We start from the raw sequence: 27,661 nt of genomic DNA, 5'->3' as shown, positions 1-27,661 counted from the left end.
CTCCGTAAGTAGCAAGGCAGCCCGTGTCCGGTTTTGGCTTACTCAACAGGCAGCCTGGCCAGGCCTCAGGTGCACTCAGTGTTCAATGGCTTCCATTGCTTCCCTGTCACAGCCCGGCCAATTCTGTACATGTGCAAAGCTAGCTTTGTTTCATTCCTTGATTTTCAGGTTGTCAAAATATCTTGCCTTTTAGAAAATCCTTGCTTATGTTTTCTTTTTCCTTAATTTTTGAGTAAGAGCCTGGATATTGATGAATAATGATGTCATCAGAGAAAAGGTGAAGCTGCATCCTCATAATCGCAAATAGAGCAAGACATTGTGTGAATACAGTTGGATTCACAACTAGTTAAATTTGCAAGTTACTCTTCACTACAAAGAAGAAATGGCCTCATGCAATGGGCATGGTGTGTCTCACTCAGTTCCTCTGCGCCTTCCACACATACTTCACTAATTTGTTGTTTCTCTTAGGGGATCAGTAACGGGTAAAATAAAAATGTATAGTGAGTCTTGGGGCCAAGTGACTTATGTTACAGTAATTTATGTCACCAACCAAGAACAGTTTTTCCAAGTTGTTTTGAATGTGTATTCTTTGTTCTTTTATATATACACTCTCATGTTAGAAAATATTCACCCATGGCTGGTGTGGCTCAGTGAATTGAGCACTGACCTGGGAACTGTAAAGGTCGCTGGTTCAATTCCCAGTCAGGGCACATGCCTGGGTTGCGGGCCAGGTCCCCAGTTAGGGGCACATGAGAGGCAACCACGCCTGATGTTTTTCTCCCTCTTTTTCTCCTTTCCTTCCTCTCTCTCTAAAAATAAATAAACAAAATCTTAAAAAAAAAATATTCACTTTGATCATTTCCTGCAAAGAGCAGCTGTTAACTGGCTATGCAGCATGAATATATGTGTTCCATATTCCAAATACAAACTCTTGAATGAATATAATCTGGATTAAATTATATTCATGCATTACCTTTTTTCACTCGTATGACATTTATTGAATGCTTACCATGTAATAGACATCATTGAAAACAGTTTATCCTCTAACGTCTTATTTAAATTTCAAAAGTGCACTTCCATTTTGTAGGTGAGCAAACTGAGAATCAAATTGTCAGCCTTTTTCTTTGTTCAGGACGTTCCGCTGTGTCAGAGTTAGCCTCAAGTCTTTTGTAATTACTAGATGTCACTTGACAATTGACCAAACAAGATTTAGGATCTTGTCATTGAGTTCTGAAAACATTTGTTAGATTATCTATTAGCTATTGATAGAGTCAAATCAATTTTTAGATATTTTTGATATTTGAACTTTTGCTCAGTAATGTTTTATATTACTTATTTACCGTTATACTAAAATAAATATGATTGCTTTCCTTAGATTTCTAAACAGCCTAGGTTTTTTAGGCATTGCTGAGTTCCATTTTCAAGAAAAGATTGTTAGATATAGTGTGTAGTTATCTTGAAGTGTAAATTCAAATAGTGGATTTTGAGAGGTATGCTTTGACCAAGGGTAAATTAAATTGGTTGAACTTAAAATGTTTATTTTCTCAAATAGTTTGGGGAAACATCATAAACTATGCATCAATTGATTTCTTGTGTCATTTTGATTGAACTATGGAAGGTATATTTGGTTTCAGGATCGTTGGGGACACTTTGGCCTGTAGGATCTGTAGGTTCATTTTTTTGCACATATTTTAAAGTTCTGAATTCAGAACACCAAAAAAATAACAATAGCATGTGTTTTGTCTTATATGCTGCTACTGAATTTTAACCACTGAATTAGATTGCAACCTACATGCTGTTAACTAGTGAGCCAAGATGTAATCGACCACTGCATTGAAATCGGGATTAGCAGTTGTGTCTGCACTTGAAGGAGTTATAATAGCAGTGAACTTGTTTTCTTTAATGGGGATTTTTATTCTCTATTTTCAGTTTTAATGGTGATACTTTGACTTCAAGAGATTTTTCTTAGTAACAATGCAAATGTACTTGTGATGTCACTGTAACATTAAGAAATACTAAAACCATCCTATAGAAGTAGTTAGTTGCTTCCAGACCCAAATGTCTGCTGGCATATTTCTGAATTGCTTTAATACTGTTTACTTTGTCTGATTTCTAATGTTTTATAAAAAGAGACATTTGTCCATGTGATATGAGCCTCTGTCTTGAATTCAAATGATTGTGTGTGTGTAAATTTAAAATTATTCTTTTGTGAGTTTTGGGGGGTTATTTTTTGGATACAGGAATTCAAATAATTGTATCTTTCTGAATTTTTTTTTCTTTTGAATCAATAGGACTAGACCCCACCCAATTTAGAGTCCATCATTATCATAAAGAGGAAGAGAATGATGCTTTACTTGGTGGCCCAGCACAACTCACCGATGAAGAGAAATACAGGGACTGTGACAGTTTTAAATGTCCATGTCCTGCCTGTGGAACTGAGAATATTTACGATAGTGTCTTCGAGGGTTCGGTTAGTTGCTTCTTTTTGTTTCCTTTTTTCATTTTGTGAGCGAACTAGTATAAAGGCCTTTTCTCCTCAGTATATGTATAAAAAAGGGAAAAAAAACATTGCTTTTATGTGTTTAATATTGTTTTTGGCTTACTAGAGTGCTTAGCCTTGGTTTTTAAATGGAATCTCTTAAAATATCTAAATTATCTTAAAAGTATTTTTATTGTAATTCCTTCATTAGTAACCTGTATTTCCCCACTCCCAACTCAGTCTATTAAGACTTAGAGCAATATTTTTCTGTATCTTAAATCAAGTTAATGGGAACTACGTGTTTTCTGTTTATCTTTACACATCCCACTTGCCTCCTTTTTGACAAAGGTACTCTGATTATCTTTTCTGCTGCCTTTGCATGTCAGACGCTTAAGAAGTCAGAGGGAGACATTCCTTTCAAGAAGTACTGCCAAAAAATGTATCATTGACCTTGGATCAGAACTTGAAGCCTGGCCAATTTACTTGATTCCACTGCAAGTGTTATACAAGCGCTCACCATTGGCAAATAACTAGGCAGCAGAGCCGTGTAAAACCTTGAAACCGAAAGAGAATGCATCCTTTATCTAAATTAAAAGTAATTATTTTAAGTTAATTTGGACAAACAGCAGATGTTTTGCATTTTTTTGAATCAAAACAAAGCAGTCTTTGGAAGCAAGTGCAAGGAAGAGGCAGTCGCAGATCAGCAATACTTGCTAAATCCTTGAGTTTTGCTTCATTACAGCTGTAAATAAGATAGTTAATTGCATGGAGGCTTGACAACTTGCAGATGGGCTAACTGTGGAAGAGCCGATGTCAAGCTCTGAAATCTCTTCCACCTGGAATTGCTTAGTGTGGCGGGCAGGGTTATGTACCAGATTGGAGCAGGAAACCAAGATGTTTTAAGTATCAAGAAGAAAAACACATGCTCCAGAAACTCTCAACAGTTTTCCTATATATTTGCTTTGTCTTTGTTTGACACAAAACAAAATAAGACGTTTCCTCCAACTACTAATAGTTAATTCTTGCAAATTTCTACTCCACCTGCTTTCCTCACCCAGATACATTTTATGAAGGGTAGGAATTTTAGATTTGCTAAGCTGACAAGGCATGATTGCTTTGTGGTGTAGCAATTAACTTTTAGGCTTTACGTATTCTTAAAATTGAGTTGATGATATGAAAGCAAGCTAATGTCGTTAGTGCTCTTGCTTTATCCTCAAGTTCGCAATGAATAAGGGCAATTTTAAAATTTTGATATGTCTAAAAAGGATGTTTATTTCCAATAATGTCACTTCACTTCTATTTTCTCAGTGAAAATTAATTTATCCATAGGGCCTGTCATGTACTGAAATTAAAAAATAAGTGATTTTAGGGTTTTCCCTTCAACTTCATACTCTGGTATGATGGTGGCAAAGAGTGGAAGGTATATGTGACTAAGGGGATCTTTGGGAGGAAAGCATTTGAAGAAATAGGGTTAAAAATGCACCAATAACCCTGGCTGCTGTGGCTCAGTGGATTGAGTGCTGGCCTGTGAACCTAAGGGTTGTTGGTTCGATTCCCAGTCAGGGCACATGCCTGGGTTGCTGGCAGGGTCCCCAGTAGGGAGCGCGCAAGAGGCAACCACACATTGATGTTTCTCTCCCTCTCTTTCTCACTCCCTTCCCCTCTCTCTAAAAATAAATAAATAAAATCTTTGAAAATTTTTTAAAAAACTCACCAATAAAATGAATTACAAATGTACACCAGGACAGCATGTAACCTTTTGTGTACTTGTCTGACTTGACTTCTATAGGGAACCGATAGAGAGCCCAGCTTGTATCGTTGCAGTAACATCGACTGTAACGCTTCACCTTTGAACTTCATGGTAGAGCTGAGCAACAAATTGATCATGGATATTAGACGTTGCATTAAAAAATACTACGAGGTAAGTATCCATAATGACTTTTTTACATACACAACTTATTTAGGTTTGGTACTTGTTATAAGATAAAACAGTGTGGTTTTGTATTATTATTTTTCTTATGAAGCTAAAATTTTTAAGTCTTGGGAGGAAAATGATTTGATTTTACATCTTTGTTATTAATGAAAAACATTTTAAATAGTGAAATTTTTGCTTTTAAGTAAAAATGAGGATATAATGGCAAATGTTTTAGGTTATTGTTACATAAATAAGACTAAATTCAATGATCGCTCAATTCTTTGGACAAGGGTGGTAAACGCAGTATTGCTTATCTGTGGGAAGTAGAGCCGTAACATCACTTGTGGTGATTTTAATAAACGAAATGTTGTGTTTGCGTGGTAATCGAAACCATGTCATAGCTTAGTTGTCCAAGGAGATAAAACTAAAACTCTTTTAAATTTAAATGCGATTTGTCTGGCTTTTTAAATGCCAGAATAGTGAGTAATCTGTCTGTGTTAAAAGGTTTTTTTCAAAGTCTTTGTTTTATTTTTAGCAAGTTTATATGAATGAGTGTTTTTCTCTTCAAAAATTTAATGGCTATATTTACCATTTGATTTTTCTTAGTGTTTCATTATGTCACTTGTCTTCTAAGCAAAATTGCTGTTACTTAAAAGTTCACTGTAACTTATTTAAAGATGACCCATAACTTTGATCAATATCTTGCGGTAATTTCTATGTATATGTTAGTTAACATATAACGTAGCATTTTCTTATTTGAAATTGATAATAAAATTTGAGTATTAGATCATTAAGACAAAGAGTGAAAATATAGAGTTCCCAGAATCATAATTTTGGAGTAGAATAATTTGTATTTGTCCAAAAAAAAAAACAAAAAAAAAACCCAAAAAACAAGTTTGCCTGAAGATATTTTAAAAATAATAATTATAACTACATTTTGGGAAATCTGAAACATTTAGTGAATAATGCTGTGCTGTACTTAATGAACAGTTGGGTGGGAATAAAGATTATCTTTGGGTTCACATTCCGCAGTAGATGAAATGTTAGGTCTTTACTTAGCATGAAGAACCCAAATCAAAACTATTCAGCTTCTCATTTACAGACCTCACTGAATAGAGTGTGATTCTTGACTCTTGGGAAGAATTCCGAGTTTTCTCTCTGTGTTTAGTCTATCAAAATCTTCACCATGGAAATGTTAATACTAGAAGAAACTCATCTACTCCCTTCTGTAAGAAGGGGCGATCTGTTTTGACTAAGTTGGGAATAGGCAGAAAAATGATCTTCTCTATAGTAAGAAATATGCCTTACCTGAAAGATGGATCTCTAACCTAACGGTGTGTGTGTTGTGGTGGTATTGATGGTAGTGGTTATATGACTATTTTTGAAGCTAAATAACCTAAGTTTTGTGGATCTAGAAATTCAGCCCAGAGTTTCCATATCATTTGCTTCATTGTCCTGTCTGCCAGCCATTTCACTAACAGCGAGTAACAGTTTTCCTGTAGTTACTGCCCACTTGATTGACTTTTTATAGGGATTTCTAATGAAAATATCCAAATGTCACTCTTAAAGTTGAAGATTAATATGACTATCCTCAAAATTAGGGACCTATTTCTCTGCTTTCTGATCTTAGTCATATATGATTTGATGGGAGAGGAAGAAATCCATTATTCTTTTTATGGCCCCATGTTGAACAAATGTTGCATATATTCTCAAGGTCAGCTTTTATACGGAAAGCTCACACATCTCTAGGTTCTATGTCATTGGTAGACTGCTCTCTTTCCTCCTCACCCCAGACCTAAAAGAACTTTTGCAGGTAAAGGGACATGGCATTGAGTTTCTTTTTTATTGTGCCTGAAATGATAAGGATTAAAGTTAGTTCATTGAGAGGTAGTGATATACCAAGTGTACAGAAGACAAGGATAGTAAGTACAGACATACCTTGTTTTATTGCACTTCACTTTATGGCGCTTGTGCTTTTTACAAATTTAAAGTAAGAGTAAGACCCTCCACCAGCAAAAAGATTACAGCTCATTTTATTTCAATGCTCACTTTATTGTGGTGATGCAGAATTGAACCCACAATATCTCTGAGGTCTGCCTGTACTGAAATTAAGTGACTGTTCTCTGAAGCTAATGACCAAAAGGGTTTCCTCCTCCTTCACAAGTTAAAAAATACTACCCACTGGACATAAAAGTCGTTAGTAGGACTGAGAGCAAGTCTCAGTGTATATATATATATATATTTTTTCATTTTAGTCTTAGAATCACTGCAGGGAAAGTACAGGCTATATTGAGAGAGGAAGACATCTCCATAAAGAAGGAACTTCAGGAAGACAGTGGAGGAGTGTGGTATTTGACCAAACACTGTAACCTACTAAGGAAGAGTTCTAGATCACCAAGAAATTGGATTATTAGGAACAAAAGGGACAGAAGCTTAGGGTAACAAAAGATACTTCTAAATCACTGTTCTTTTAAAAAAATACACTACATATTCTGTTATTTTCTGTCGTGAATAAACAGTACTGACTGAATAAATGTGATGTAACAAATATTTAAAGTATTATGTATCTGAGAATCAGTCCATAGCATATCATATCATATCATTTTAGTACTGACTCTTTTAATAGGAGAGGAAATGCTTTTTTCTCTCTCCCCATACAGCAATGGTTGTATCCCTCGAATTCTTATTTCCTAGAATATTTATATTTCAATATACATAGAAATACCAACAGCACCAAGCAAGATATTTTACGTAGTATATTAATTTCGTTGGGAGAACAACTCTAGTACTTTATTGTGAAATGTGATGAAGCATTGAAAGACTTAGAGGCAGCACAGAAAGATCTAATTCAAAGTTGATTTTGTCACGTGGTCCGTGTTGCTCCCTCTGTACCAAGGTAAAACTGAACTGGTACTTTTTTGGTGGGAATAATAAAAAGTAAGTTGAAAGACACTATTTCTAAGCTTTTAGGGATGTTTTTGAAAGATTCAGTTTGAGAGTGGAAAATTGGTGTGTGTGTCCCCCCCCCCCAAATTCTGCCTCAGAAGAGAAAACACACACACACACACACACACACACACACACACACACACACGGCGAGAAACACTAGCTAATCTAAATTGGGAAATGAAGAGGGCTTTTTTTAAGCATGAAAATATCATCATCTTGTCAGCTGGCAGAATGCCTGCTGTGTGGATTCACAAAGGCTAAGAATTACACTTTCATGAAATTTTCCTCACTAACTGCCCTGGTTAATTTGAAAGATAACCCACTGTTCTAATTCATTCCTCAATTGGGCGGTGCAGGTTTTATCTTTGATCTGACAAAGCATTTGTGTTAATCGTTTTGGCCCTCCACTAGACACTCTTGGGATTGTGCTTTTACAATAAATGTGTCTGTGATAGCTCTTTAGTCTATTATACTTACAATAGATCCATAGAACTGGTAATTAATTCTCCACTGCTTTGGAAATGGGAAGAATAGGTGTAGCTCTGTCAAGTGCTGCTGGGAAGTTTGTTTAGCTGGTTCATTTTTGAAGTGTTCCCCTCAGCCATCCATGAAACAGCCACAGAAGAGAGTCTGAGATTGAGATGCTGCCTACCCTGAAGACTTGCTCATAGATGGGAAAGTTGACCCGTCTCGGTACCTGGGAGCGGTTAGTGGGTCACTTACTTTCATCTCAAGTACTATTAGTTATTGTATAATGTACATTAAACCCTCATTTTAATATGTAAATAGCCATCTGTTTCCAAAGGTGGGTAGTCAACTAAAATATGCGCCTAAACTTTCATTGATGGCTAATACAGGATTTCGAGTGTTCCAATGGAGCAAAATGTATTCCTCACCAGACTTGCAGTTTCTAGCCATTTGGTAAGGAGTATTAACTTAGATCACTTCCCTGTGATTTTTAAAGGTAGAGGTATTCTGGCTTTCCATCTAGAAAAAATTGACAATGAATTGCCTATGATAATTGTTGATTAATTGCTAGAACCAGAAATTAGTAGTTGAATTTCTTAGAAATTTACTACTGGTTTCGCAGTCTCAGAATGTTTCTGAAGTAAGCTTTCTGAGGACAGGGGGCTGTTCTTTCTTCTCTGTCTCATCTGTGACTTCTGTCACAGCCCTTGCCCTCAGTACTATGTGCATTTTAAGGTTCGTGACCGAACAAACCCACGAATAAAGGTTGTACTTTTCTTTTTTTATTTTACACTGCTGTCACATGGGAAGAAAGTTTATTAGTGGTATACAAGGTTCTCAAGTTAACACACAGTTCCACAGGGTTTTACAGTCACGAAAGCATGGACAAATAAAGCCCGTAGTCATTCTGCCTTCTGTATTTTACGTCACCGATGACTGTTGATTTTAATATATGCCTTTCTCCAACTTCATAACCTTAATTTGTTTTCTCTCCTAACTGGGTATCAGGCAAAGAGGCGTTGACCATAAATATTTTTATCATGATACAAAATCACATTCTGCATTAACACCCTCTCATTGCCCTGATACAAGAGTCCCTCTCTAACTCCATATGTTGTATAGGAAAGAAGTAGGTGTATAGCTGTTGTTCTTCTCTTACCCCTGCCCTCTCCCTGCGTTTTTCTTTTACTTCTTAGAATATTAATTGCAGCATAAGACACATTTAAAAATTTTCTTTTGGACCAACTTTTATGAGGAATTCCAAACATCACGACCGGTGTCTGTTGCGTCGTGATGCAGAGACTTTCTTATGCTTACATGTGAATAAGAGCATTTGATCAACCATGCTGACCTTCAGCGTGTTGCTGGCTGTGGGTCCCTCTGGAACATGGCAGACATCCAGGAAGTGGAGTGGCATATTTTGTAGTGTGTGGAGAATCCACGTTCAGCTTGTTTTTTCATCTTTGCAAAAAAAAAAAATTAATTTTGGAATGGATCTGGCTTCCTGGAGGACAAAATTAATAACCACCCAACATGACGTTGCTAAGCCAGAGACTTGAGTTGGATCTACCTTTTACTAACAGGGCAAGAAGGGCCGGGTGAAGTACCGTGGAAAATATTTGCCCCACAAAAATAAACACCCATTCAGAATCACAGGCAACACAGTCCATGCCGCCCAACAGTGCGCGTTGAAGGATCATTTCTTTAGGAATTCACAAGGTTTGATTAGTAATTAAATCTGCTGAATTAGAGGTGAGGCAGCCTCCTACCCCATCGCTCCCTCCACCCCCAGCCATGGAAACACGAACAGGGCTACTGTCATTTCTGGTGCCCTTCACTTTCCAGTACAGCTCCGCAGCACGACAGAGCGAGATTGTGTGGGGGGATCTGTGGCTTTCAGAGCCATGCATTGATGTTCCGCAACTGTCCCCTGTTCTGCTGCAAATATCTGGTGTTCAATAACCCACAAAATTTCTCATTTCTTACCTGTGGTGATGTGGGCTGAGAGTTCTTAGGTGATAGGTTGTAATATGCAGTAGTCTCACAGGTATATTAGTTCAAAACACTTTATAAACTCGAAGCGCTGTTGGAATTATTGTTTATTTCCTTGCCTCTGCATTTATATTTAGAACATTTAAAAAGAATACATTGTGTTTCTTTTTTGTAAAGACTCTTAACAGCATAATTATAAGTGGTACAAAAGGCATGCAAAGAAGCAATAGATATTTGTCCCACCCATTCAGTGTCTGTCACAGGCAGCACAATCCATGCTGCCCGATGGGGCTTGAAGAAGGACCACTTCTTTGGGAATCTGTAGAACTCATCCTAAATCTTATTGAAGCAAAATAACGTGTTGAGACTTAGTATATCTTTTTTCGGTTCTTTTTTTCTTTTTTTTTACTTTATTTTTATTGTTTACACTATTAGAAATTCCCCCATTTATTTTTGCTTTACATCAGTTCAGCTAAATGTAAATGAACACCACAGGCACCAGTTGCATATTGTAAATGTAGTATTATAAAGCCAGGGCCCATGGATGGGGGCTTGGGATGTCTTTATTAGTGAATGGCTGGTTTTTCTTTGGTACGAATATCAAGTAAGTTGATTTGGAGTTGGGTGTAAGATTTGGTGCTATATGCCATGGTGTGTTCTCACAGGAAAATTTAGAAACAAGGGATTCTGTGATGGTTGGGGGAGAATCTCATCGTAAGTGTAGTAATTATTGAACAAATCTAAGTGAATAAACAGGTCAAGTCCAGTGCCCTCTACCCAAACAGCGTATACAGAGGAGTTCGAATAAGCAGCTTCGATCAGATACACCGTTATATACAGCCTGACTTATTCTTTATGGAATAACCAGCATTTACTCGTTCTCTCTATATTTATCACAACATCTCTTTATCTTTGATGACATTTAATCTTAAACCTTACGGCATGGACCCTGTTCGTGGAGGCTCAGAGCTGCAGCATGATTGTGAGGAACTAGCAGGGGGCCCCCACGGAATTCTGAGGTGTCCTGGCTGTAGGAACTCATCTAGAGCTCCTGTGTTGTAGCGGAGTAAGAAATTGAACCAGAACAGATTTCATTTAATCTTTCAGAAGTGAGATTTTCACACCGTTGACCTTGACTTCAAGAAGCAAAATGGAACTCGCCGATCTCTGCTGCACGTGTGAACAAGAGAGGGGAGGAGAGTGTTAGCGTTGTCTGTTAAGGGCTGAGCCTGGAGCTACCTGTGAGATCCAAGCTCAGGCCTTGTTGTTCCCCACTTAGGCATGTTCTCCCTCCTGAGTCTTTGGTCAGAGGTAGTGGCAGTTTGGGCCACTGCCCTTGCCTGGCCTCTCCTTGCGTTCGGAAAGTGGAGCACTCTGCTATGCCAGTTTGGAGACCATCCACTGCCAGCCTCAGATAGACTTTGAGGTTTTGTACTGAAACACCAAGGTCAGAGTTCCTGTCTACTCACTTACCCGTTCTATAACTCGGGCTAGTTACTGAACTCCAAGCCACAGTTTCGTAGCCTGTAAGATGGCGGTAGTTATGGTAACTGCCACATAAGGAGGACTGTATGGGATGATGCATTTAAAGTGCTTAGAAATGCATAGAGAGCACCCATTATTCTAATCAGAGATACGGTAGATGAGCATAGCTCGGCTGAGTTCCTTCATGTGCTCAGAGCTCCCAGAGATTCCGATCGGGCCGGGAACTTGCTGCCCCAGGCTTTCAGAGGCGTCCATCTAGAAGCATCCGAGGTCTTGCTGCCCTCCCTGTCCTGTCCCATTGGAATGCTGTCTCACTGTGCTATGCTTCCTGATACCCCCCCCCCCACAGTCTGCCAGTATGGGAGTTTCCTTTTCGGTGCTGGCGAGCAGGTTCCCACAGTCAGCCTTAGAAAGGACATGGGTGAGGGCAGCTTGGGGTAGTGGCTAAAAGCAAGGGAAGGACACTAGGCTATACTTCTGGGCCAGCACCCGATAGTGTACCTCACCTGTGAGTGCTCAGGAAGAAGTTACTGAATGAGTTCATGATAATCTGAGATGTCGGTGCTATCAGGCAACTCTCCCAGGTCACAGACAGTGACATCAGCACTGGGACCATACTGGAGGACCCTAGTTCAGAATTCTGCACATCATATAGGATGAGATAGCCATTTATGAATAACAAGTTGCTTGCCATGTTCAATCTGGTCCCCCTTTCAATAGGATGCCACCAGACCTCTGGGATTAGCATTGCAAGCCAGCCCAGGCCGCAAGACTGGCTGGGGCATGAGTCCCGAGAGCCGGTCAGAGCCGTGCAGCAGTGGACTAGTCAAGCCATTGAAGGGAAGTCTGGGGTTTCAGCGGCTTCTGGTCCGGTTTACCCCCTCTGAAGGGAAAAGCGGAGATCCTCTGAAATGCTGTGGGAACGCCATAGGCGTTGCCCAATATCTGAAAACAAGAGGGGAGAATCAGAAAGCCGCTTGTGCCACATCAGTAGAATTTGTTTCTTCACTTTGATTTCTCAGGCCATGTGTTTTTAGGAAAAACTCACCTTCTGGTCTAACTCCAGTCATCTAGAGCTCCTGTGTTGGAGCGGAGTAAGAAATTGAACCAGAACAGATTTCATTTAACCTTTCAGAAGTGAGATTTTCACACCGTTGACCTTGACTTCAAGGAGCAAAATGCAACTATCTGATCTCTGCTGCACATGTAAACAAGAGAGGGGAGGAGAGCGCCCCAGGCATGGCTGTCTCTCCTATTTGGTTTGCCTCGAATGTGCGTTATGGTTCACCTGTGGCAATCGGTCCTCTGAAGATGGTTACAGATACGAATTTCCACATCGCCCTGTACAGCTTAGTCTTGTGTTAAATGAAATAACTATCCTTCTATTCAGGAGAGAGTTAATTCAGCTGCCTTTCTGAGGCGCCATAGAAAATTTCTCAAAAGCCTGGGTTCCAGAAACTAATGCTACTAATAAAAATCGGAGCAGCAGTATTTTCTAATTGATGGGTGTTCGTTTGTTCTGTGCTTGGCATAAATTAGGACTGGCTTTACCGCGTACCCACGCAAACACGTATAATATGTTGGTCTGAGCTTGGTTTTGAAAACAATACATAACGTCGTTCTGGCCCCGTTCAAAACTCAGCTGACTCTTCGCGCTCCCTCAAAATTTTTTTGGTTTGTTTTTACTATGTTCTAGCATATTGTAACTCTTAGGGATGGTGGTTTTGTGAAGTACATTGTCCAGCTTGTTTCTTGAAAGGTCCCTGCCTCATTCAGGCCGCACACACAGGTGCTCAGGCGTCCTTGGCTGTTGGAGACGCTCTTCTGCTGGGAACCTAGATGGTTTGCTAGCTCAGCTTTTGGGAGCCTGATGTAGCTGGCCTTCAGCCTCCAGACCACCAGCAAAGAAGGTTCAAGAGCAGTGGCGGGAAGAAAACAAAACTGCCCAGGATCTATGTGTATATGTATACTAAGGATTCAGAAATCAGGTGGATGTGGTCACATGTCATCTTAGAATAACTTCCCCCAACTAGAGCTTTCCATCTAGTGATATTCAAGAGCTATTTGTTTCAGGAACTGATCAGCAAAGAAAGACCAAAGGAGAGCCTAGCGCCAAGAAAGAGCTGCTTAAAATTTCACAGCAAAAATGGGTTCTTCTGCTGATGAAGGTACACAATGTTATAACACAGGAATTCTCAAACCTTTTGGTCTGTGGAATCCCATACACTTTTAAATTACTGAGAATGTTGAAGAGTTTTCATTTATGTGAATTATTTGTATTCCTACTTATTTGATTATAAATTAAAACAGACATTTACAAAGTAGTAACTCATTTATAAGTAACAATAAACCTATTATATAACCAAAATAATATCTTCATAAAAAATAGCTATATATTACAAAGCAAAATTTAAAAACAGTGGCATTGTTTTACATTTTTGCAAATCTCTACCGTCTGGCTTAGAAGTCAGCTGGATTCTCATATCTGCTTTTGCACCCAGTATATTGAGATACATAGTGTCCTGGCTGGTTTAGCTCAGTGGATTGAGCGTCGGCCTGCGAGCTAAGTGTCGCTGGTTCGATCTTCCAGTCAGGGCACATCAGAGAAGGAAAACTCTGACTCCAAAAAACCTCCGCTGCCTTGCGGCATACCTCTTCAGGGGAAAGGCTAAGGGAGTAAACCCCGACAGAAAATCCGGAGCCGGAGTCCCTAAGGCGGTTTGACGTTGTAGTCAACACCGGCAACTCCTGCGGCGCACCTGAACCCAAGCTGTATCGACTCCGTCTTTCCCTTGGACCCTTCAGCTGCGAAGAGAGGGGGGGTCTGCTGCATGGGCAACAGCAGACCCTCCATATTACCCTGCCCAGGCTCTGTAGCTTCATCGCAAGATGTCGATTCAACACGGGAGGAGACAGATACCGTGTCACTCCCGAGTCGGACTGCACAGCCATTCTCGGCGGTGCAGATAGATAGACTCTTAAGAAGCTACACCATCGTCTCTCGAGACGGACGGCTGCCGACGGCCGACAAGTGTTTTGGTGGAAGTATATGAAGAAAATTTGGCTTCACACAGGTATGTAGTTGGAAAAGGGTAGAAGTATTTTAATAGTCTTTTCTATTTATTGTGGGTATTCTTTTTTGTCACTACATCAAGCCTTGTAGCATGGTAGTTTCTTAAAAGATATTTCCAATGTGGTATCTGAAACCATATCAATAAACTTTTTGTTCTCTGGTACATTAAAAGCCATGATCCTTTTTTGTTTTTTTCTTTCTTTTTTTTTTTTTTTCCACTGTGTGGTTGCCTCTCACTCGCGCCCCCGACTGGGGACCTGACGTGCAACCCAGTAATGTGCCCTGGCTGGGAATCGAACCAGCGACACTTGGCTCGCAGGCCAACGCTCAATCCACTGAGCCACAGCAGCCAGGGCTTAAAAGCCATGATCTTAAATGGCCCTTGGTAGATAACCGTATATTTCTGTTGTCCAAGTCTTTGACAGTGAGTATATAGTACCTTTTTTGGGGGGGGGGCATGCATTTTGAAAATGAATTTTAAAATTTACATAGGGTAGCCCTGGCTGGTGTGGCTTGGTTGGGCATCATCCTGCAAACCGAAAGGTTGCAGGTTCGATTCCTGGTCAGAGCACATGTCAGAGTGTGTTCAGGAGGGCAACCAACTGATCTTTCTCACATCGATGTTTTTCTCTCTCTCTCTCTTTCTTTTAGCTTCTCTCTAAAATCAATAAGCATGTCCTCAGTTGAGGATAAAAATAAAATAAAATTTACAGCAATAAAAAAAATTATAAAAAAGATAAAATTTACATAGGGTAAAATTTACTCTTTAGCATACAGTTCTGTGAGTGTTGACTAATACATAAAGTCATGTAACTGCTACCACAATCAAGACCTTGTGCTACTTCTTTGAGTTATACTTATTTTGTAAGGATTTTAATTGTTTGTTTGTTTGTTTACTTAAAGATAGGGGAAGAGAGGAGAGAAACATCCATCAGTTGCCTTTCGCATGCCCCCAACTGGGGACTTGGCCCGCCACCCAGGCACGTGCCCTGACTGGGAATTGAACCGGCAACGTTTTGCTCTGCAAAATGATGCCCAACCAACTGAGCCACACCTGCCAGGGCTTAAGTTAAACTTTTAAAAGAGATTCATTCAGATGGCTAACCTCGTTCATTCCATGTTTATTTGTACCACTTTTGCTTACAAAGGGTCATATTTCTGGTATTATCTTCCACCTGGGACCCACCATACCGAATATGCTGCCATTCCCAGAGATGAGCAACAGAAAATCTTGTGACATTTGTGTTTCTTTGCTTAACTAGGAATGTGAATAGGTACTCAATCTGTGAATATAAAATGAAATTCTAAGGACAATCCCCCCAAAGTAATGAGACATGGAGAAAAATTTTAACATTTCCATTGGAACTTTATTGTAAGAGAAATTTTAGCTCTGAGGATTTGAGGAAGGAAACTAAATCATATCTTCAATTCACTATTTTGTTTCAATGGGTCATGAAGGCAGAAAACCCCAACAGCATGAGCAGTGATTCTAGCACTCAAGTGATTATAGTCGCTACTCCAGCTTTCTAGAAATTAGACCTAGATATTGAGCCACTTCAAAGGATAACTTAACTTTCCCACATTCAAATGTGTATCCATTTTAACATATCCACATCTATAGCAGAGTTTGAGATTTTATAAATTTTACAAATTCTAGCACATTTATAGATTTATGTAACCACCACCACAATCAGGATACAAAATAGTCCCATTGTCTCCCAAAAACTTTTCCTTGCTGTTCCTTTATATTCACATCTTCCTTCCCACTCCTAAATATGGCATCATTGTAGTTTTGTCTTTTCAAGAGTGTCATAGAAATGGAATCATACAGTACACAGCTTTTAGAACTGTCTTCTTTCACTTGGTTTGTTCCTTTTATTGCTGAATATTATTCCATTGTATAGGTGTAGCAGTTTAATCCTTTCGCCCATTGAAAGGTGTTGGGGTTATTTCCAATTTAGGGCAATTATGAATTCCAATGCTATAAACATTCATGTATAGGTTTTTGTGTGAGCATAAGTTTTCATTCTACCCAGCGGTAGAGTTGCTAACTCATATGGTAAGTGTAAGTTTACCCTTCTAAGATGTTGCCAAATTGTTTTTCAGAGTAGCAGCACCATTTTTCATTTTCACCAGCAGCTTATGAGATTTCTAGTTTCTGAGCATCTTCACTGGCAATTGGTACGGTTGGTATTTTTTATTTTAGCCATTTTAATAGGTGTGGGTGGTATCTCATCATGGTCGTAATTTGCATTTCCCTTAATGGCTAGTGATGTTGAACATCTTTTCATGTGTTTATTTTCTATCCTTATGTCTTTTTTGGTGAAGTATCCAAGTTTTTCTTCATTTTTCTTTTGAATTGTTTGTTTTCCTGCTGTTGGGTTTTGAGTTCTTTACATGTTCTAGATACAGGTCCTTTATTGGATTTATCATTTGCAAGTATTTTCTCCCATACTGCAGCTTGTTTTTTCATTCTCTTAATGATGTGTTTCATAGAACAAAACTTTAATTTTGATGGGGTTCGGTATATCAGGTGTTTGTTTTTTTTTTTAAATAGATTGTGCTTTTGGTCTCATGTCTAAAAACTCATTTTACATTTAGATCTGTAACTGATTTTGAGTTAACTTTTGTATAAGTTGTGAGGCTTAGGACAAGCTTCCTTTTTAGAGGAGAGGAGTCCACCTAAGTTCAGTTGTTCCAACACCACTTTTTGAAAAGACTTATTTCTCCATTGAATTGGCTTTGTACCCTTGCTAAAAACCATATGTGCATAGTTATGTGAGTCTATTTCTGGACTCTTCGTTCCCTTCCATTGATTTCTGTGTTTATCCCTTTGCCAACACGACAGTCTTAATTACTGTACCTTTAAAGTGAGTCTTATGTAGTGTGATTCTTCCATTTTATTTCCAAAATGTTGTAGTTCTAGTTCTTTTGCCTTCCCATATAAATTTGAGCCAGCTTGTCTTTATCAACAGAATATCTTGCTGGGATTTTTACTGGAGTTATGTTAGATATATAACCACTTAGGGGAGAATTGACATCTTATGTTGAGTCTTCCAGTCCATGAAGATGGTATATCTCTCCATTTATTTAGGTTTCTTTTCCTTTCATTTGTGTTTTGTAGTTTGCAGCATATAAGTCCTGTACTTGTTGGATTTATACCTAAGGATTTCATTTGAGGGAAAGTTATATTTTTTAAAAAATTTTGTCTCCAATTGTATTCCCTAGTATATAGAAATATTATTATGTCATTATTTGTTCTGACACTGCTATAGTTCACGATGAATCAATTGGTCTCAGAAGAGTACTGAGGACTCATGACATTAAAAATATAACTTATGTAAATTCAGTTTATAAGCAGCCTTTCAAAGTTATTTTATAAATCTGTATTTATTGGACCAAATATTTGACCACATAATAGTACCAAGTTTTTTTTAAAAAAACACCAGCTTATTATAGTGTCATTTATGTAAAACTTGTGTCTCTGTATGTATCTGCATGCTTAGATTTCCAGAGTGATGTTTACCATATGTCAGAAATCACATTTGAGTGGTGAAAAGTTTAAATATGTTTTTATTTTTTCATATTTCTTTTTTCTATTTGAATGTTTCAGCATTGGCATATATTCTTTTTATCAGAACAATGAAGCTGCTTAAAAGAGAAAAGAAAAATAAGACTGTGAATTGTAATATGGTTTTTACCAGCAAATGAGGGTAATACAGACTCAGGTCTATTTGAGAATTAAGTACTTGCATCCTAGAAATTTTGATGTTGCCCCAGCCATTTTATGATTCTAAAATTTTATTTTGAAAATCAAAGGAACATTTCAAAACTCCTGGAACATTCTGCGAGTGCTGGGTTTAGAATTTTTCTTTGCCACAGTGCTTCTTTTTTTATCATATACTTGTTTCTATATCAGGCCAAGTCAGTGGGTCTCAAACTTGGCTGCACATTAGAATACCCCAGTTGGGTTTTTTTTTTTTTTGTTTTTTTTTTTTGAGAATATCCAATGGATCAACCCACCTGAAACATTAGATTAGAGTTTCTGAGGATGGGGCTAAGGGATCAGTGAGTGTTCCCCATGGGATTGCTAAACTCTTCTAAAAATGCCTGTTGATGAATTCTAACGTAATATATAAAAACTACTGAGTATTTTAAAACGTGCTTCCTATATATGAAATATATGATTATTTTATATGTTATATATGATTTCTATATATTCGTATAGTTTATGTTTGAAGATATGAAAATTAAAGTTACTAATATTTATATTTCCACATTTTTATAGGAATTTACCATCCTTGTGAAGTGTTCAGGCATATCGCTAACACTTGCCAAATGGCAAATAATTAGCATTGCTCAGCCTTGTCTCTCTCAGTTATGGATATGATTGTATTTGTGCATAGAAATGTCATCTTCTCTGACTCTCTTCTAGGAAACCTCGCATATAATGATTTTACGACATCATCTGGTCCTGCGTATGCTGAGAAATCAGGTTCTTTATAGCACTTGAAAGTGGTTCTCAGATCTGTCGTCCTGTCACCACCCTCTCAGTCTTGCCTATGACTCATCATAATCTCTCACTGAGTAGCTTCAGCCTCCCATCTGTAGGCAGTGCGTAGTTTTGCTCCTGCCTAGCATTACACGAGCACGGCCCGAAAGTCAAAATGCAGCGGGGGAGGAGAGGTCGAAGGGCAAAAAGTTGCAGTTACATAGGATGAGTAAGTCTGAAGATGTAATGTATAGCGTGATGACTGTAGTCACTAATACCGTGTTGAAGGTGGAAAGATTTCAGGTGCTCTCGTCACACTCAAAAAGGGGGGGTGGTAACTGTTAGCTTGACTGTAGTAATTGTTTCACTATGTATCTCAAAGTACCGTGTTGTACACCCTAAATATATACAGTTTTTATTCAAAATAAAGTTACAATAAAAAAAAAATGGAATGGTCCTCAGGCTGCACCTTCCAGTGATGCTTGTAGGAACCAGATAACGGAAATGGGACTCTGTACCTTCCCACACTATGTTGTTGCAGATGGCAAGATTTTATTCTTTTTTATTGCAGAGCAATTTTCCACTGTGTGTGTGTGTGGGTGTGTATGTATGTATGTATGCATGTATACCACATCTTATTTATCCATTCATCTATCCGTTGACACTTAGGTTGCTTCCATATCTTGCCTTTTGTAAATAATGTTGCAATGAACATAGGAGTGCATATGTCTTTTCAAATTAGTGTTTTCATTTTCAGAACAGTGCACCATTGGTTCTCTGTGTCTGCAGCAACTTGAGTGAAAATTGAAGGCTGTCCATCTTTTGATATGTTTTTGGCTTTTTCGCCATTCCTGTGGGAACTTCGTAAATCTTGTGAACTGGTTTATTTAGTTACTTTGTAGGGCTGTCAGGATCCTCCCCTAGTCTAAACACCACTTTTTCCTGGTCTTACGTACCAAAAATACTTAATGTGGCTTGAAGAAAGAGACAAGTGATTTTAAAAGGGGAGGATTCCATCATGTCCATATACATTATATATTATAACACAGCGCATTGCAGTTTTCAAAACATTTTCACAATCTTACATTATTTGTTCCTCACAGTGATCTTGGGAGGTACACAGAGCGATACTCTCCACTGTGTTCCAACTCATGATAACAGAAACCCGCAAGCTGCCCACATTGGATATCATGGTGTTAGATATGCCTCCTACTCTCACATGCCCTTCCACTTTAATTCAGTTCTTAGTTATATTGTCCTTAGCTTTCTAATTGATCTTCCTGTCTTGATCTGTTCCCTTATCAGTCCGTTCCCCACACTCTTTCTAGGATTACCTTTCTAAAATATGATCAATAATGTCACCTTCCAGCTTAAAACCTTCAGTGGGTTCTCATTTCTTACAGATTAAAATTAAGATTCCTTGGCATTGCATTCTTTCTTTTAAACATTTGTTTTAAATTTATTTTTCAATTTCAGTTGACATCGTATTATATTAGCTTCAGGTGTACAACATAGTGATTAGACATTCACATACCTTACAAAGTCATCCCCCTGATAAGTCTAGTACCTGTCTGGGACCATGTATAGTTACTACAGTATTATTGCCTATATTCCCAATCCTGCACTTTATATCCCTGTGACTTTTTTTAAGTGGCATTTTGTACTTTTCAATCCATTTCACCTTCTTCACCCATCCTTGCCAGCCTCCCTCCCATCTGACCACCATCAAATTATTCTCTGTATCTATGAGTTTCTGTTTTGTTTCTTTGTTTCTTTTCACATATAAGTGATATCACAGGGTGTTTATCTCTCTCTGATGTATTCAGCATAATACCTCATAGGCCCATCCATGTTGTCACAGATGGCAAGATTGTCTTCTTTTTTATGGCTGAGTTGTAGTGCGTTGTGTAAATGTCCCAGAGCTGTTTTATCCACTCACCTATCGATGGGCACTTGGGCTGCTCCCATATCTTGCCTATTGTAAACAATGCTGCAGTGAACATAGGAGTGCGTATATCTTCTCAAATTAGTGGTTTCATTTTCTTCAGTTAACTACCCAGAAGTAGAATTGCTGAGTCATGTGGTAATGCCATTTTTACTTTTTTGAGAAACCTCTATGCTGTGTTCTGTAGTGGTTGCGTCAGATTACAATCCCACTAACAGTGCGCCAGGGTTCCTTTTTCTCCACATCCGTGGCATCGTTCCTTTCGCCAGCCTTTCTACCTTCTTCTCCCTCCTCGCTGTCCACCACGGGCCAAATGCCTGTCACCAGGGAGCTGGGTATTCCTCAGTGATCCCTTGTGCTTTTCTACCTCCTAGGACCACACCCACCACTCACAGCACCCAGCTTTGTAAATTACAGGGTGCGCAAAAGGAGGTCTGCAGTTGTTCGTGTGGAAAACAGTACAATAATTAATAACTAATAATACAAGAATAGTCTCTGTGTTTCACGTACTCACAACTGCAAACCTCCTTTGCCCCGCCCCCTACTCCTTACACCTTCAGTTGGCACAGTCTCTGCAAAGCTTCCTCCACTCAACTCTCCCCAGGCAGAAGGTCTTCCTCTCTCCTGTGGGCTTCACAAAGCTTCCCCGGTCTGCGAGCTCCTTGTGAACACGAGCTGTACCGTGCAGGGCGGTGTTTAGTTATGTGTTCCCTGCGCAGAGCATAGTGCCAGGGACATGGCTGACGTTAGACTTGATTATTCAAGCAAGGGAGTGGCTTTTGGAACCTTCAGAAAGGCTGTCTGTGCTGCATTTATGTTTAATGGAATGACCAGTTCTTCTTCTTTTTTTTTTGTTATTAATGACTCCACACCGATGGACAGTATTTTCTGGAATATCATCTTTAATCTCTCACTATTTGAATTTCAATCACCTTATGCATCACAAGAAGTTAAACTTACTCTTGCATTTTATGTATGCGTGTGTGTGTTTTCTCTTGTCTCTCCATATTTTCACCTTAAAAATGTCTCTGCTTCTTGAACCAAAGGGGTGGTGTTGATCTTTCCTTTTATCTAATGGTACTGGCGTCAGGCTGTGATCAGGAAACTGGCTTCTTAGCAGCAGAACTGCTTTTCAAACTCCTGTTGCCATAGGATCCCTTAACACCGGGTAGTCATATCTTTTTCTTAAATACCATAACCAAGATATACAGCTCTCAGAAGCCTGTAGCACCATGCATATGTGTGTGTGTGTGTCTGGTTTTGTGTGCTCTTTTTCCTAGCCCTAAAATACATAAATGCACTCCTGCAGAAGAGTAATGGGCTGGCCTAGCTGGCTTTTGCTTCCTCTTGGCGAGTGGTTCTGTTTATTGATCATCATATGCTCAGTGGTGCTGGTGCCATATGAGGGAAAACCAGTATAGGGAGGAAAGTGGCTGATAGCAAAATGTGAAATTCAGACTTCTGGAGGGGCCATCAGAAGAGCTCATCATAGCTAGCCTTCTCCACCTAACACAATTAGAACTTCCTCCCTGTTCCATACTTAACTGGTGGTTACGGTGCAACAAATGGACTCGCAGAAGAGGATACTTCAGCAGTGAAGGGCTCGTGGAATTGTGTGGCCCTGATTTCAGGGAACCTCTGTCTGCCTTCATAATGACCATTTTCTACTTTTAAAAGATTGCTTGAGTTTGTGATACGGAATTAAATATTTTTGGACAATAACAGTGCAGTGACTCATTCCTGTTCTGAAGTTGGTAATACAAACAACGCTGCAGGAATAAGCTAGAGCCAGGGAATGGACATGAGTTTATATGACATTTTTTATCAGACCATCACTAGCAGTTGACGGGATGAACAGCTGTGCTTTTGCTACTTTCCTCCCTTTTTCTTTAACAGGTAGAGTGAAGTGCAATTTGTAGCACTTGGAACCTTGCAGAAGACAACAAAGCAAACAGAAAATGAACCAATAAGGAAAGGGAATAACCCAAGCAGGGCACACTGGGTAACAGCTTTGTCTGAGCAGTGTCAGCCTCCTGGGGCAGCATTCCCACCACACCCCACTTTCAACATGGCACAACCACTGCCTCCTCTTGTTTTGGTTGAGGCCAAGAGTCAGGCAAACAGCTGAAATCAAAGTGGTTTTCTTTTAGGATTTTTATAGTTTCAGGACTTGAATTTAAGTTTTTAATCCATTTTGAGTTTATTCTTGTGTGTGGTGTAAGAAGGTGGTCTAGTTTCATTTGTTTGCACGTATCTGTCCACTTCTCTCAGTACCATTTATTGAATAGACTTTATGTTTTTGCTTCCTCTGTCAAATATTAATTGATCATAAAGGTGTGGGTTTATTTCGGGGCTCTCTATTCTATTCTGTTCCATTGATCTATATTCCTGTTTTTATGACAATACCATGCTGTTTTGATTACTATGGCCTTATAGTACAGTTTAATGATATCAGGTAGCGTGATACCTCCCACTTTGTTCTTCTTTCTCAAGATTGCTGCGTCTAGATGGGGTCTTTTGTAGTTTCATATAAATTTTTGAAATATTTGTTCCAGTTCTGTGAAATATGACGTTGGTATTTTAATAGGAATTGTGTCGAATGTATAGATTGCTTTGGGTAGTATGGACATTTTAATGATGTTAATTCTTCCTATCCACAAACACAGTATGTGCTTTCACTAATTTGTATCTTCCTCATTTTCTTTCTCCAATATCCTATAATTCTCCAAGTACATGTCTTTTACCTCCTAGGTTAATTTATTCCTAGGTACCTTTTTTTGTTGTTGCTGTAATTGTAAATGGGCGAAGGACCTGAATAGACGTTTCTCCAAAGAGGATATAGAGATGGCCAATAGACATATGCAAAGATGCTCAGTGTCACTAATCATCAGAGAAATGCAAATTAAAACCACAACGAGATATCACCTCACACCTGTCAGAATGGCCACTATCAATAAACCAGGAAGCAACAGGTGCTGGCGAAGATGTGGAGAAAGGGGAAACCTTCATGCACCGTTGGTGGGAATGCAGACTGGTGCAGCCAATGTAGAAAGCAGTATGGAGTTTCCTCAAAACATTAAAAATGCTGCTACCTTATGATCCAGAAATTCCACTGCTGGGAAAACATCCCAGACAAACCAGAAACACTAATTTGAAAAAATATATGCGCCCTTATGTTCATTGCAGTGTTATTTCCAATAGCCAAGATTTGGAAGCAGCCCGAGTTGTCCATTAGTTCTTGAGTGGATAAAAATGTTGTGGTACATTTATACAATAGAATACTACTTGGCCGTAAGAAAAGAAGAAAATTTTACCCTTTGCAACAACATGGATGGACCTAGAGAACATGATGCTAAGTGAAATAAACCAGTCAGAGAAAAACAAATACAATGCGATTTCACTCATATGTGGAATCTAATGAACAAGCTGAACTAACAAGGTAAATGGGGACAGGCTCATAGATGGAGAGCAGATGACAGCTCTGAGGGCTGGGTGTTGGGGGGGTAGAGGGATTGATCAAAATAGAAGTCATTTTCTAAACTAATGCTTTACATGGCTCTTTGGTGATCTTTTAGGAATTTAGGTGACTACAGGCCGTAACCACAGATGTTAATGTCTGATAACCATCAGAAAGGTTAATGTTTTTTAATAAAAAGTAAAGATAGACTTTTAGGAAGGAACCAATTAGGTTTTGGTAATTAAAAAAAGAGATGCATTCATGTTTTGGAAGCTTGGGGAACCTTTTTGTTTGTCGAATTTATAAGTAAGGCACTTAGGATATCTCATTATTGCTTACATGGAGAATATGCTTCAGGTCAAATTTTGAGCTTTGTAAATGTTAACATAATGTTTGGGAAAACAGGTTTTCTAAGCAATCTTTATTTCTTTTTCAGCTGTGGAGCTAAACGTCCATGGTAAAGATTATATAAAATGTCCAGTTGCATCTTTATGTATATTTTTATAAAATTTGGTTTATTATATAGGAGGTTTTAAAAAATCTGATATTGCTGGTTATACACACATTTTTTTATAAAAAGTCAGGAATCACTTCTTTTCTTCTAAAGTAGACAATCAAAATAAGCAGTTTGAAGAGATGGATTTAAGACAGCAAAATTGTTGTATCTTCAGCTGTGTAAAAGAAGTACGGTACCTTGGACCAGAAAATGTGTAATAGCAATGGTTCAGTTAGTGACTGCAAAAACAAAATAAACACCGTAGTGTAAAATATGGTTCCACATGACAGCATGCTTGGCGAGTACTGAACATCTCAATTTAGGGAGCAGTTAGCACTAAAATGTGTTCTGCTTCTTTGCATGAAAATACATTAACAATGAAATCTTACAAACAGTGCCTTTGTTTATTACTGGTAGGGAAAGGTTTGCTAAGGTTTTGTAGATGTTTGTTTCCTAGGGGAAGTACGGGAGGAGTATTTGTCATAAGTCTGTTCCCCAGAAGTTACCTTATTTCTCCTTTTCAAAACTTCTGCTTCTTCTCCTGCCTTTGCAGAGTAAAGCTGCATTGTTTATTTGTGATGTAGAAGGTTGATCAGAACATCACTCCTTTATGTGAAATTACAGCATAATGAGTTAAATGATAAACTTACTTGCACAGGGATATTTTCTTTTCCTCTGTTAGAGTTCATCTTTAAACAATCTCTATGTTCAGAAAAAAAGATACCGTTAAAGACCCCAGACTGCAGAAGCGGTGCCACTTCTTTGAGAGCTTTGGGGCAATCTTCTGATGTGTAATTGCTTTTACATCAGTCACAAGAGAGAGACAAGAATGCGCTTTCCTTGAACTTAACAGTTTGGGCAATTTTCTATAATCCAGTAAATACAAATTGTAGCTTGATTATTCATCTGCGTCTGTCAAGCAAATTTTAATGGATGAATGAATGAGTCAAATCTATGCATGGAAATATACAAATGTGCAAAATACGGGTCTAATTACCAGGCTGCTGAATTTACACAAGGTCAGGTAAACAAGGCACCAGTGTAATGATTATTAATTGTTAATAATGCCTTTGGGAAAACATTCACATTTTGCTTATGAATACCTAACAGTTTGCCTTTCTAGTCATTTTAAACTCTGGAAATTTTAGCTTGTCTGAAAACACAAAAATATTTTTGCCCTATTTCTATCCTTTCTTTATTGGCTATTAATTCTTTTAGAATAACACGTAAAATATAATACATTTTCTCAGGATGCTGTTGAAAATCAGTTTAACGTGATGGCGAGAGAATTAAGGAGGGGGTAACACATAGCAGAACAAAATAACTGTTCTCTTTTGTCTTCATTGAAGGGATGAATCTGTCCCCCCCTCCCCCATCCTCCAGCCTCTTTTCAAACATAATCGACATTCTAAGACACAAAACCAAGGTGGTAATAAAGGAAAGGAAATCAAAGCAGGCTTTTTTCCCCTCTATTTACCATAGTAAGTCAACATTTGACTCTGTCTTGCTATTCTATAAGATGAATGTTGGAAAATGAATAATATCAATGAGTAGTTTCCCATCGAAGTGTCCAAGGGCCAAGATAATTGAGGGAGTACTTGCCGAGGTTTTTCTTAGTTCAGTAACTCTTGATCACTGTGCAGTTTTGTAGCTGCACTATCATTAAGCGCTCTCCATGTCTGGAAGGACACCCCCCCAGCTTTAATCCCAAAGTCATATATTGTAGAACTAACGTGTCGTCTGCAGGTCACCCAGGCGAAAACACTGCATCTTGAGAAATCTATCTTTCTGCCACTGTGCTTTCGAAAATCTTTTGAATATTTTGCATTAATAGTACTGCTGCAGTCTCTTGCTGGGCTGTCCTCTGGTCCTCACAAGCTCCATATTCAGAAGTTTTTCCCCATGGCTAACCTAAATGTTCTTCTCCGCTCTAGGCCTTACTGCCTGCTACAAACCCGTGTTGAACATTAAATGAATACAACCACTTTCCTTATGCTTTTTTTGTTTTAATATTTGTAAATATCACTCATATCTTTCATTTCTTCAAGCTCTATAGTTGATGACTCAATCTCATTTCTACAAAATTTTCAACTTTAATTTTTGTCTTTTTGAAACTCTTACTTTTAAATCATGGTTATCCTTGCGTTAGATTATACTGGATATAACCCAAATAGATTTGGACAGTTTTTTGAACTTCTCTCCATAGATAGGATCCTATCCTCTTTTATAGTTGACTCTAGAATATAATAGACACAATTTATACATACTCATGGGTTCCGCAGTGGCTTAATTAGTTATGCAGAATTATAGCCAAACTCTTTATTCTGGCATTTGAGAAATTGTATAATCCACCCTTCCTCCCGCAGACTCTCCTATTCAGGGACACTGTCCAAATTATTATTCTTACAGATAGACCTGCTTCTTTTCTCACAACTGCCGGGATTGTCCTCACCCAGTTGCCGTCTCAAATCTGTTTCAGTTCCTCTCGGCCTTCAGGACCCAAGCCCATCTCAGTTCCAGGAAGCCATCTCATTGACATTACAGCTCTGGCAGGTTTCCCCTCTCCCCTGCTGAATTCCTAGAAAACTTTGAATGTATAACCTTTCTCCTACAGTCTCTCGTTAGGTATATTCTTTTGTTTGGAAAATAATTGTGTTCCCTATAATGTTGTAGGCTTTGGGAGAGCAGAAGAAAGGGTAATCTTTTTTGAGCTCTCTAACACTTTGCTAAGCAGTTTTTACCTAAATGGTATCATTTAATTTTTGTAGCAGCCCTGTGTGGTGAAAGGTATATTTTCCATTTTTACAAATAAAGAAGCTGAATCTTACAGTAAGAAACTCAGCCAATGTTAGAAGGATAATACATTGTAGAGCTGAGATTTAAATTTGGACCTCCAATACAAAATGCAAA

General features: G+C 38.6%; 1 protein-coding gene across 1 annotated transcript in view; it reads left to right on the top strand.

Annotated features, from left to right (window-relative positions):
• The window catches only part of POLA1 (DNA polymerase alpha 1, catalytic subunit), a 280,884-nt gene that overhangs the window by 132,516 nt on the left and 120,707 nt on the right, over positions 1-27,661 (top strand). The window contains exons 33-34 of the mRNA XM_090264342.1: positions 2,292-2,470; positions 4,269-4,400. Coding sequence (XP_090120468.1) covers positions 2,292-2,470; positions 4,269-4,400 — 311 coding nt within the window. The remainder of the gene's footprint in view (positions 1-2,291; positions 2,471-4,268; positions 4,401-27,661) is intronic.

This window comes from Furipterus horrens, unplaced genomic scaffold (genome assembly GCF_987537825.1).
Source record: "Furipterus horrens unplaced genomic scaffold, mFurHor1.1.pri manual_scaffold_17, whole genome shotgun sequence".
Classification (NCBI taxonomy): Eukaryota; Metazoa; Chordata; class Mammalia; order Chiroptera; family Furipteridae; genus Furipterus; species Furipterus horrens.
This window is presented reverse-complemented; position numbering and strand designations above follow the sequence as displayed.